The following is a 13,469-nucleotide window of genomic DNA, read 5'->3' as shown; positions in this document are numbered from 1 at the left end:
GAGTGCTGGGATTAAAGGTGGATGCCACCATACCTGGCTAAGTTGCTTCTGTAGTTCTTAGGACACGGTTAGCCTTAGCAAATTTTTTTTCCTCTGGTCCCTGTAAACCAGTTGCCTGATCAAACTTAAGAAAGCCAAGTGCAGACAGACCTCAGTTGAAGGCAGGATTATGTACATGGCTTGCTCAATCAAATATAGGCTCCCTGTTCCGAAGCTTCATTTGGGGGTTGTTTGTTTTTGAGACAGGGTCTCCCTGTAGCTCTAGTTGACCTAGAACTCTGAGGTTAGTCTTCATCTCAGAGATCTGTTTACCTCTGCCTCTGGAGTGCTGTCTTTAGAGGTGTGCACCACCACTTGGCTTGTTCTGAAGCTTTTTGTCATTTGCCTACCACAAATTCTTCTGAGTCAGTATCTTCTTTAACAAGTCTTCCTCTACTTCCTGAGCAAATCTACCATCTCACACAATGTCAAAGTCTCTCCTAACTCCAATTTATTTCTTAGCCTTAAGTCACACACAAGCTTGAAAGGTCAGGGAGCATCTTTATTCTGAAATTAGCCACCTTCACCAGAACATCTGCAGAGATTAGCTCAATTCTTGCCACAGATCTTATTTGTTGAATAATTACAGACTTGTTTTTGTTTCCTCTCCAAAAGACCACTTCTACAGGTTGGGGCATCTCAAGGCATGCTGAAGAGTGTGACCACAGCTTCTCCATGCATCTAGAGCATCCTTAAAGCTCAGCACAGTTGCAATTTTCATGTTTAGAAAAGCACATTTCACCAGAAAGTAACAGGGTTGAAAAGCTGGGTGGGAGTGTGTAGAGGAAACACACTTATACGAAAACACTACCTTGAGGTTTACAAGAAGTATGGAAGCTTCATCTGAAAAGCTGGCATGTTCTTTTCACCCTGTATTGTATTAACTCATATCCACCTAAAACAGGATCTGCACTGCCCAAACTCTCCATTTCTGGAGCAGTCTCAGAGTACAGTAAGAAAGGTTCCTTCAACATTCTCTATCCCCTACCTCCTTCCTACCAGAATTTTAGTTATTCTTTAGAGAAACTGTTATAAGCTACAAGTCAGGATTATTCACCATTGTGTAGCTTCTGATGTCTGAAAAGAACTGAACTATGTCTGAAGAATTTACCACAATCAATACACTCATAAGGCTTCTCACCAGTATGAATTCTGTAATGCTCACTAAGGTGTGCATACTTGCGGAAGGTTTTCTCACATTCGCTACATTTATACAGCTTCTCACCAGTGTGAGTTCTATGATGTTGAGTAAGAGATGAACTATGAGCAAAAGCTTTCCCACATTCTTTACATTTATATGGTCTCTCTCCAGTATGAACTCTCATATGCTGAGTAAGGCAAGTATTCTGATTAAAACCCTTTCCACATTCATTGCATTTATATGGTTTTTCTCCAGTGTGACTTCTTTGATGCCGAATAAGACAAATGCTCTGAATGAAGGCTTTACCACATTCATCACATTTGTAGGGTCTCTCCCCTGTGTGAATTCTCTGATGTTTAATGAGTTGGGTGCTTTGAGTAAAGGCTTTGCCACATTCTTCACATTTATAGGGTTTTTCTCCAGTGTGAATTCGCTGATGTTTAATAAGAGAGGGGCTCTGACGAAAGGTTTTGCCACAGTCCTTACACTGATAGGGCTTCTCTCCAGTATGAATTCTCTGATGTTCGGAGAGCTTTGACTTTGTTTTGAAGGTTTTCCCACATTGATCACATTTATGAGATTTTTTCCCAGTGTGAATTTTTTGATGTTGTGTAAGATTGGAATGTTTATTAAAAAAAGAGTCACATTCCGTGCATAAATGAGGCTTCTCATCAGTGTGAATTTTCTGGCCTATGAGGTGCATGTTCTGATTGAATGCCTTCCCACATCTACTACATTTATAAGATTTCTCTTCAGTGTGCGTTTTCTGATGTTCAGTGAGGTATGAATGACTGTGAAAAGAATTCCCACACTCATTGCACTTATATGGTTTTTCTCCTCTGTGCATTTTCTGATGCTGAAGAAGAAATGATCGACACTGGAACATTTTTCCACACTGCTCACACCCATATGGTTTCACATCAGTGTGAATTCGTTGATGCTGTACAAGGAATGAGCTACGACTGAAGGTATTCCCACATTCCTGACACATATAGGGTTTCTCTGCAGTATGAGTTCTCTGATGTTTTATAAGGGATGAGTTCCTAGCAAAGGTTTTTCCACATTGATGACATTTCCAAGATTTTTTCTGTGTGGACAGAGTTGAACAATTATTTTGATCTAACATTTCAGTGGTGTGAATGTTACGTGTTTTCTGCATGCTTTCTTCTGTAGACAAGCTGGGATGTGTAACAAAGCTTCAAGTCAAAACATAGCTTTTCTTAAACTTATATTCTTGACAAATCATTTCAGGAGGTCCCTCTTCGTCGATGAAAGTTATTCCCCCAAAGCTCCTTCCAGGAAAATATATACACTAAGAGTCTCTCTCAAAAGGTTTTCCTTCATGTCTTCAGATGCATATTACTCTTCAAATACAGAATCCTGGTATTCATCTCCATGAAATCACTTTGCTAATATCCCTGCTGAATCAATTTGAGAAATATCCTGCTTTGGAGCAGCATTTTTCTTCCAACCTGGGGGAAAAAAAAATCACTGAGTACCTCTTATGAGTGAAAATAGAGGCACTGTAGCTGTGGTTCCCTAACAGATTTCAGTATCTATCCATGAGTAAGGATCAGTAAAAGCAAGCAAGGCAAGTAACTTAGGGCTGTAAGTGGTGGAAGATATCTGCTTTGGGATAATGTAACCACTGTTAGTGAAGAAACTCCACTGAAAAGACTACAGATTCCCAAGGAGTAATATATCACAGGCAATGAAAAATGGAAAACAAACATCATCACACAGGCTAAGATTAGGGAAAATCAAACAGTGTTGATGGTCTGTATTCAATGAGTGGATACTGATAAAGGTAAAAGATGCCAGAAATGAAAGACAAAATGAGTACTAGGAAAAAAAAAAAAAAAAAAAAAAGGCCCCAGAGATGCTAACCCAACCTGTCTCCAGTATTTGTGACAGACAGTAATTATCTCCTGAGCTTCATTAGTTATTTCTCAGAGACTCTTCCCTGTTCACTCACATGGCAAGTTTCTCTTACAATCTCTTTCACTTCGGCTCTGCATATTCAGCATCCACAAATCTTTATTAGAAAATACTTCATGTTTAGGAAACACAAAACCCTTTTATAGGGGAGAAAAGAAGAAAATCAATGCCCCAGTAAACAAAAAAAATGAGGAAGAGTAGTGCCTGGGGAAAGTAACACCTCTTACAGCACCTCTCAGGAGTGAAAAATAGCTCTCAAAGTAAAACTCAGGGTTGCCATTGCTGCCTTTTATGTTCACAAACATTTTTTCAGTTGTCTATGATGTGATAGGCTCATAACATTCAACATTCATATGAACGTTTTATGCGCAAGCCAGAATGAAACTTTTTGCTTTATCATGGTAAAAGTTAAGGGCCTGGAAACATTCATATCAATGAAAGTACTTTATTATAAAATAATCTACCTGAAAAGTCAATTAATATAATCCAAAGCTCCATGAGATAAAGTGCCTATAGTACAGGTAGAAAACATGAAGCTTCGCTGGGCATTGTGGCATATGCCTTTAATCCCAGCACTTGGGAGGCAGAGGCAGGAGGATCTCTGTGATTTCGAGGCCAGCCTGGTCTACACAGCATGTTCCAGGCCAACTGGGGCTACAGGGAGACCCTGTCTCAAAAAGGTTCCACCATGGTGGCTAACAGTTGTCTATAACTCCAGTTCCAGGGGATCTAATTTGATATCTTCCACCAGCACTGCATGATATGGATGCAATTACATCCATGCACTCAAAACACTTTTGGGGCTGGAGAGATGGCTCAGCGGTTAAGAACACTGACTGTTCTTGAAGAAGACCTGGGGTTCAAATCCCAGCACCCACATGGTAGCTAACAGCTGTCCGTAACTCCAGTTCCAGAGGCTCCGACAGCCTCTTCTGTCTTCCACGGGCATTGCATGATGTGGGTGCACTTACCTACATGCAGGCAATACACGCATACACATAATATCGCTCTACACAACCATAAAGCAGAAAGAACTGGTAGCATTAGTGCAAGGGAAAGGTAAGACAGGATGGATGTGTTTTACCAGTGTAAAGAGCTCTGAAGCCAGAGGAGCAGGATGAGACTGCCATGGTACATAGTCAGATTGGTCCTGAGTACCTCTTACCAAGGCTTTGAGATTTTTAAGGCTTAAAGAGGGCCTATGAAGGTCTTCCTGATCTTCCCTCAAGACCAATAAAGGGAACTGCTAACACAAAATCCTATAAAGAATCATGAAGCACACTGGGGTTTGAGTCTAACCAGTTAGCAGACACTGGGGCAAAGTCAAACAGTGCCCTGTGGGATCAGCTTATATGGCAGCTGCTCAAAGTACACTAAATGAATAATTTTCAAATAGAAAATTAAGAGAATAGAAAATTAATAGAAATTTAAGCAAAGGAAACCTTATCTTAGAAACCAAAAGTCTAAAGGAGATATACCTGTAACCCCAGAACTCAGTAGGCTGAGGCAGGAGGATTGGTGTGACTTCAAGGCTAGTACAGGCTTCATAGGGAGCTTTAGGCCACACCAGGATAATGGTGAGACCTTGTCTAATAAAAAAGAAAAAAAAATGATAAAAAGGGCTGGGCACAGTAGCTCAGAGCTTTAATCCCAGCACTTGAAAGGCAGGCAGATTTCTGTGACATAAAAGATAGCCTGGTCTACACAGTAAGTTCCAGGCCAGATGTGACTACGGGCAGGCCTTGTCTCAAAATAATAAAAAAAAAAAAAAGAGAGAAAGAAAAAAAAACTCAAAATGAGTAAATAATGTTTATAAATTTATAAAGATCAATGACTTGAACAAAGGAAGCAGACTCAGTAAAGCTGAAGTGTTAAGCACCACAAACAAGCTATGAAAACTAAGGTGATCAAAGGCCAGACCAAATAGACTCTTTCCAATCATTTTAACAAACTTACTCTAAATTAAGCAGAAAGCCATGAAATGAATTAGACAGCATGCACAAATCTTGCACAGTTTTCTTTAAGAGTATGGCCTTGGGCAGGGTATGGTGGTACACACCTTTAATCCCAGCCCTTAGGAGACAGAGGCAGGCAGGTATCTGTGAGTTCAAGGTCAGCCTGGTCTACTTAGCAAATTCTAGGTCAGCCTTCTCACTCTACATAGTAAGACCCTGTTTCAAAAGAAAAGAAAAAAAATGTATGGCATGGTAGGTCAACCACACTCCCGCACACTGCTACACATTTAGGAGTATATAGGCAGCACAAATTGAGCTTGATGGATTTTAAAAAAATAAAAAGTGAAGTTGGACAGATGGGTCAGGAGTTAAAAGCACTTGCTGTTCTTCCAGAGGACCCACATAGCAGGTAACCGTCGTCCTTAACTCGAATTCAAGGCTATCCAATCTCCTCTTCTGGCCTCTGCAGACACTGCATGGCACATGGTGCACTTACATACATGAAGGCAAACACTCATAAAAATTTTAAAGTTTAGTAGTTTTTTATTTTATTTAAGTGTGCATGCATATAAGTGCACCCATATCATACAATGCCCTTGGAGGTCAGAAGAGGGCATCAGATCCCCTGGAATTGGAGTTTCAGACAGTTCTTAACTACCATGTGGTGCTGGGATCCAAACCCGGGTTCTGCAAGAGAATCAGCGCTCTTAACTGCTGAGCCACCTCTCCAGGCCACCCCCCCCAAAATTTTATAAAGGAGGCCACAAGCTGGGTGTGGTGGTACATACCTTTAAGATATCTGTTTTTTAGATAGGGTCTTATGTAGCCCAGGCTGGCCTATCTATAACTCACTGTATAGTCATTCCCCCAGGTTAAGGATGACCTTGAACTCCCAATCTTCCTGTCTCCATCTCCCAAATGCTGAGATTGAAGGCATGTACCACTATTCCTGGATCCACTGTAGCAAATTTCAGGAAAGAAATCTTAAAATTTATTGATTTATTTATTGTCTTTTTGAGACAGAGTCTCCTTGTAGCCCCAGCTGTCCTGGAACTCACTATGTACACCAGGCTGGCCTCGAACTCACAAAGATATGCCTGCCTCTGCCTCCCAAGTGCTGGGATTAAAGGCGTGCACCACCACTCCTGGTTTAAAAATTATTTTTATATGTATAAGTGTTTTGCTAAATGCCTAAATGTACCCACATCATGGGATGCCCACTCAAGAAGACAGTGTCAGATCCTCTATAACTGGGGTTATGGATGGTTGTTAGCAACCATGTGGATGCTCCAAATTGAGTCCAGGTCCTCTGCCAGTGCTCTTAACCACTGAGACATCTCTCCAGCCCCAAGAAAGAAATTTTGATTATTTGAGGAATGGTCTCACCCTCTAGTCCAGGGTGGCCTGGAACTAATGATGTAGCCCAGGTTGGCCTCAATTTCATTGAATCCTTGTTCCTGTACCTGAGTTTCCAGAGTGTTGGGATTATCAAGGCAGATAATTATTCTTTGAAATATCTAGGCACCAGCAGGGCATGGTGGTTCACGTCTTTAATCCCAGCACTCTTGGGGCAGAAATAGGCGGATCTCTGTGAGTTCAAGGCCAGCCTGGTCTACATCGGCACACACCTTTAATACTAGGCAGAGGCAGGTGGATCTCTGTGAGCTCAAGGGCAGCCTGGTCTACATAGTAAGTTCCAGACCAGCTGGGGTTACAGGGAGACCCGATTTCAAAAAAGCAAAAAAGAAAAAATTTAAAAATCCACAAACTTAAGTGGGTAGAGAAGAGGGGATGGACCTGGAGGAGCTGGGGAAGTGGATGAATATGATTAAAATATATTGTATGAAGCTCTCCAAAAACTAATGAGGAATGCGAAAACATCTGTTAAACACATAGCATGATTTGAGGTGACTGATGTAGTGAAGTTGTTGAGAGAATGCTTGCCTAGCATGCAGTAAGATCTGGGTTTGATCCTTTGGACTGCATAAACCAGTATATGCATGCCTATAATCCCACTACTTAAGAGGTAGAAGTAAAGTTATCCTCAGCTACTTAGCGTAGTAGGCTTGCTTGGTATGCAGGAAGCCCTGGATCCACAGGGAAAGGGAAAGTCAGATCATTAAAAATGAAGATGTAGGGGCTAGAGAGACAGCTCAGCAGTTAAAAGCCCTTAGTGCTCTTACAGAGGAACAGAGTTCATTTCCCAGTTGGGTGTCTCATAACTGCATATAACTCCAGGGTACCTGACCATCTCTTTTGGCCTTCATAGGTAACTATACTCAGGTATAATTTTGCACACACACACACACACACACACACACACACACAAAATTAAAAAAAAATTTTTAATTAATCTCTTTTTTTTTTTCATCTTTTTGAGACAGGGTCTTCCTGTAGCCTCAGCTGGCCTAGAACTCGCTGTGTAGACCAGGCTGGCCTCAAATCCACAGAGATGCACCTGCCTCTGCCTCCTGAGTGCTGGGACTAAAGGTGTATGCCATTATGCCCGGCAAAAATTAAAAAAAAATAAATCTTTTTTAAAAGTGAAGATATGCTGGAGCTGGAGAGATATCTCAGTGGTTAAGAACACTGGTTGTTCTTGCAGAAGACCTGGGTTCGAATCCCAGCACCCCCATGGCAGCTAACAACTCCAGTTCCAGGGGATCTGATGGCCTCTTCCGTCCTCCGCAGGCATTGTGCAACACAGATGCATTTACCTAAATGCAGGCAATACACTCAATACACATAAAATAAAAATATATTTTTTAAAAAAATGAAGATATGTCATTCATAGTGGTACATGCCTTTAGTCCTAGCATCTGGGGAGGCAGAGGAAGGCAGGTCTCTGTGAGATCAAAGCCAGCCTGGTCTACATAGTGAGTTCAGGCCAGTTGGAGCTACAGGGAGACCCTGTTTCAAAAAAAAAAGTAAATGAAAATGAATAACCTATGTATATTATTAGGCATCTGATAAAATGCATGTTGATGACAGAGGAAAAATAATTTTCACTTTGGTGATATGAACTGTCTTCCTAAACTTCTTCTATTATCTATGTTTTGTTTTATATTTTAAAAACCATCTCTAATCATGGGGCTAGAGAGATGGCTCAGCAGTTATGAGTATTTGCTGCTCCTTGCAGAGGACCTGAGTTCAGTTCCCAGCACCCATGTCAGCTCACAACAGCCTCTAACTTCAGTTTCAGGGTATGGATACCCTCTTCTGGCCTGTACAGGCACTTGCATATATGAATACATACATACACACATACACAAAATAAATCTTAAAAAAATTTTTTTATGTGTATGAGACTATTGCCTGCATGTATATAAGTGAACCTGTGTTGGGCAATGCCCTCGCAAATCACAAGTGGGCATCAAATTCCCCTGAAACTGGAGTTACACATGGTTGTTAGCTGCCATGTGAGTGCTAAAAATTGAACCCCAGTCTTCTACAAGAGCAGTCAGTGCTCTTAACCACTGAGGTATCTCTCCAGCCCCTTTTTAAAGAGAATTGGGGGTTGGAGAGATTGCTCAGGGTTTGCTGAAAGAAGAAGGGCACTTGCTGAGAGAAGAAGGGACCACAACCATGTGCCACCACACCCAGTGATACACTGTCTTTAAAAAAAAAAAGAAAGAAAGAAAGAAAAAAAAGTTTTCTCCTTGGGACTGGAGAGATGGCTCAGCGGTTAAGAGCACTGACTGCTCTTGCAGAAGACTTGGGTTCGACTCCCAGCACCCACATGGCAGCTATGAACCATCCTTAACTCCAGTTCCAGGGGAATCCGAAACCCTCTTCTGACCTCCGTGGCATTGCACTACACAGGTGCACTCAAATACATGCAGGCAGTACACTCATACACATAAAACAATAAAGAAAATAATTTTTAAAAAATCATTTAATAAGAGCCAGGCGTGGTGGCGTGCACATGCCTTTAATCCCAGCACTCTGGAGGCAGAGACAAGCAGATCTCTATGAGTTCAAGGCTAGCCCAGTCTACATAGTGAGTTCCAGGACAGCTGGGGCTACAGGGAGACCCTGTCTCAAAAAGCCCAAAAAAAAAAAAAAAAAGTCATTTAATAAAAAAAAGTTTTCCCACAGTAACTTCTATAAACAGAAAAAAAAAAAAAATGGAAAGGCACAATAAGAAATGGGCACAGAGATTTATGCACAAAGATCACTTCTACATTTGCAAAGATATAGGCAAATAAATTGATAGAATATCAATTACACATTATTAAACTTATTAAAAGTCATAGGGGCTGGAGCGATGGCTCAGCGGTTAAGAACACTCTTGCAGAAGTAATTCCTAGCACCCACATGGTAACTAACCATGGTTGTAACTCCAGTTCCAGGTGATCCGACACCCTCTTCTGATCTCCATGGGCATTGCATGGCATGGATGCACTTACATACATAATACACTCATACACATAAAATAAAAATAATAAATAATATATTTTTTTAAAGTCATAAAGAACTGTTATCAAAAACCACAGTACACTTAAAAAGGATACAAGACAGCAAAATAATATACACACATATATATAATATATATGCTAGCACTAAATAATCATTCAATAAAGTGAAATTTACTATGTAGTGCTATAACAAAAGACACAAATTTATAAAGAGCAAAAAGAAAACTTTCTGTTGGGCTTAATGGCTTATACCTTGGAAGTTGATGTAGGGGGATGAGATGCTATCTCAAGAAAACAGGAGAAGCAAGGCAAAACAAAACACAACACAAACAAGAAAAGCAGCAAGGAAATCCACCAAAACTTAACAAAATTATCTCCAAGTCTGTTGGATGATTTTACTTAATCTCTTACATGCATCTATATTTCACTTTTTCTTCAATACAGGCAAACATTTATTAAAAACATACTATTTTTATCATCAGAAAACAGGCACTTATAAAAACATGAGTTTAAGCACCCAAAGCAAACAAACAAGCCAGGTCATTAGTCCTCCACTCAGAGTAAGGTAAAAGTAGACTGGACTGGTAGTCAGGAATCTTGTCTTTGCCACAGCCTGGGAATAGGTCCACATGACGGTCTATTTATCTGGAAAGGTGGCACGTTAGATATTCCATGAGTCCTCCCAGCTCTAAGGTTGTGTGAATCCTAATTATTTCATATAACTACTTACCCAGAAATATACCACACACTAGGCACACAAGTCTAGCTATATATATTATTTTATTTGAGTCTACAAGCCTGTGGAGAAGGAGACACATCTTGTCATGGTCCGTCTCTATTCATGGAGAGTATGAGCTCTCAACACTTTACTGGTGTGAAAGAGCAGCAAACTTTTTCTGTTAAAGGCTAGGAATTAGATATTTTAGGCTTTACGAGCTAAAATGTTGTTCCAACTGTTGAACTTTATCTAAAAACAGAAACAGAAAATATGTAAATGGATGAACATGCCTATAGGACTCAATAAAAGTTTGGGGATTTTGTGTTTGGGTTTTTTGTGTATGTGTGCTGGGGACTGAACCTGGAGCCTTTGTACAAGGCAAGAACTCTACCATCAAACTGTATCTCCAGGCCGTTGATAACAGTTTTAGAAAGAAAGGTAGTAGAGTAAATTTGGCCCCTAGGTTTGCTGATAACCAAAAAGAGATACCACAAAGAGCCATACAGATGCCTCTGCAAATAACTGTTATGAAATAATCTAATTGTTAGTGATTTTAAGATACTAACAGATCTGGGGGCTAGAAAGATGGCTCAGTGGCTGTTCTTGCAGGAGGCTAGAGTTCAAATCCCAGAACCCACATGGCAGCTAACAATTGTTCATAACGCCACTCCCGGGGGATCCGTCAGCCTCTTCTGACCTCCACAGGCATTGCATGACACAGATGCATTTACCTACATGCAGGCAATACACACATAAACACATAAAATAAAAACAGAAAAGGTATATATATAAAAAGATGCTAACAGATCTGTCTGCAGATCCAAGAATGAAAAGTGAGCACTACAGCAAAGACTTGTAATAGCCTCCCCTTGCTAACTTTAGAGACATGGCTTCCTTTTCATACCTGGAAAACTGCCTCCCCACTACCACCACTTAGCCCTCAATCATTAGCTTAAGGAATCTAGGAAAGTCAAGGTTGTTTTCAAGTATTTGAAACAGCAGTTATTTCAGTAAAACCACATTCAAATGCCTCATCTGCGTCCTTCTTGGCACCAAATGACACAGTCCCCCAGGCAGCAGCAGTACACAGTATGTGCCGATTCTGCGTCCTTGGGTCACTTGGTGGTAATGTATTTATGGGCAAGTTATTCTCTGTAACTGATTTCTTCACTTAAAATTTACAGATAATATGCTGTTGTAAGTAAACTAGCACAACTGCTTTGAAAGGGAGCTGACATATAAGTGCTCATGTGGTTTTAAATGTTTTAAATATGTCCACCAAACTTGCTTTTATACATACCTTTCAGCACTAGACTAGAAAAATCGTTGATATGGCTGGTAACTCCAATCGTCCTGTATGAAGCCTTGCCCCACTAAATTTCATGAAATGTTTGGTGAATAATGGTTGGAACATTTCGTTGGAAGACAGTATTGCTTGCATATAAGCTCCCGTATACAAGTTTCAACCGAGCCTTGTGAAGAAAAGAAGGGACAGACCACAAGACTGCCCAGTTCTAGAAAGAAACAGTCAGCCTCCGCACTCTGCAGGATTTTAAGGTGGTCTCGAGACTCCACAGAGATCTTTAAATCATGAATACACTCCTTAAACCCAACATCGTGGCTCAAGCCTGTGATCCCAGGGCTCTGGGAGCTGAGAAAGGGCAGACTGACACGGGTTCGAGACCAGCCTGGGCTACATGGTGAGTTACAAGCCGGCCAGGACTGCAGAGACTGCGGACAGAACAGAGAACCCCCCTCGCCCCCCTCCCACCACGTTTCTGAGCTACAGGAACAACCCCCTCCCGCCCCCCCTCCATGTTTCTGAACATCCTGTAGGACCCTGGATGCCTCAAGTGTTTGCGGACAGGATCAGGCATTCCTCATTCAATCACTTACTTATTCATCCTTTCCCTTTGCGTCTTTCTGGCGTCTCCCGAGCTGCACTCGCAGGCTGCAGGCTGAACCCCACAGGGTTTCCGGGCCCGCCAGCCTCACAGAAGCCTCTGGAAAGGTAGACACGATCAGACCCCGCCAGCCTCACAAGAAGCCTCTGGAAAGGCAGATACTATCAGGCCCCGCCCGGAGCGCCTCGGCAGGGAAGGTGGAGAGCCATGTTCCACCCAGTGCCGGCCGCTCCCCTTAGGAGCCCAGCGCCCAGCGCAGCTGCATCTAGCGTTCGCAGCTGAGACGCAGAAGAGGCCAGAACACAGACTCCGCGCAGGAACGGAATACCGGGGCGCTCTTCCGCTGGTAGGCGCAGCGGTTTTCCGTATCCCTCCGCGCTTCTCTACGAACGGGAGGACCATCTCTATTGTGCTGGATGAAGGAGAGCTCTACCAGCTTGGCCGCCAAATTCTGCTTTGTTTCCCTGTAAGCTCAGCCTCATTCCTGTTGTCTCCTAAGACTATGTTGGACTGGCCCACATCCCTGAGAAAAACTGTAGAAAGGATGCTGGTTAGGAGTCTCAAGGAACTATTTTTTATTTTCGTTATTTCGGTGGGGGTGGGGACTGTTACCAAGGAGACAGGCTGTTTGTGTTCTTAGTCTCATTAAGAGAATTTGAGAAAATAAAAATACTTAAAAGGATGTTGTATAGCTTATCTCCACCTACTTCCTGACGTTGACAAGTCCAATATTCTTTTTAAAAAATAGTTTAGGCTGGAAAGTTGAGTCAGCCTCTATCTCTCCAGGCCCCCAAATATACAACGTTTTTCAAACATGGGAAACTGGGGGCGAGAGAGAGGGCTCAGCGGTTGAGGATCCGGGTTCGAGTCCCAGCACCCACAAGGCGACTACAAACCGTCCTTAACTCCAGTTCCAGGGGAATCCGAAGCCTTCTGAGCACCGCGGCATTGCTGGACAGGAGTGCACTCACATACATGCAGGCAATACACACATACACATAAAATAAAAATAACATTTTTTTTTTTTTTTAAAAAGGGAAACTGAATGGGACTTGGTACTGCATGCCTTTAATCCCAGCACTTGGGAGGTAGAAGCAGGCAGATCTCTGAGTTCAAGGCTGGTCAATATAGTGAGCTCTGGGCTAGCCAGATCTACATACTGAGACCTTGTCTCAGAAAAAATGGGGAGGGGGCGGATTAAGATACTCTTTATGATAACTTAATAGATATGAATATAATTTTTCTCAACTAAAAATTTTGCATTTGGGTCCAACCAATGACCTGGGGGTTATGCACTACAGGATAGCTGTAATTTAGTCCAACACAAACTTGTAAACATTTAAAATGCAAGTTTTT

At 41.8% G+C, this 13,469-nt stretch overlaps 1 protein-coding gene across 1 annotated transcript; it reads right to left on the bottom strand.

Annotated features, from left to right (window-relative positions):
• Positions 1–248: 248 nt before the first annotated feature.
• Positions 249–12,735, bottom strand: Znf502 (zinc finger protein 502). Its single transcript, XM_017802304.2, has 2 exons — positions 12,106–12,735; positions 249–2,652 (listed from the first exon to the last, which is right to left on the bottom strand). Exon 2 carries the CDS (start codon positions 2,337–2,339, stop codon positions 1,089–1,091), a length of 1,251 nt encoding a protein of 416 aa, XP_017657793.1. The 5' UTR covers positions 2,340–2,652; positions 12,106–12,735; the 3' UTR covers positions 249–1,088.
• Between the last annotated feature and the right edge of the window lie 734 nt (positions 12,736–13,469).

This window comes from Nannospalax galili, unplaced genomic scaffold (genome assembly GCF_000622305.1).
Source record: "Nannospalax galili isolate Female #2095 unplaced genomic scaffold, S.galili_v1.0 scaffold443, whole genome shotgun sequence".
Taxonomy (NCBI): Eukaryota; Metazoa; Chordata; class Mammalia; order Rodentia; family Spalacidae; genus Nannospalax; species Nannospalax galili.
The sequence above is the reverse complement of the archived record's forward strand: the minus strand, read 5'-3'. Positions and strand labels throughout refer to the sequence as shown.

Coding starts and splice junctions, on each gene's coding strand:
- Znf502 (XM_017802304.2), bottom strand. CDS start 2,339: ATGCAGAAAACACGTAACATTCACACCACTGAAATGTTAGATCAAAAT.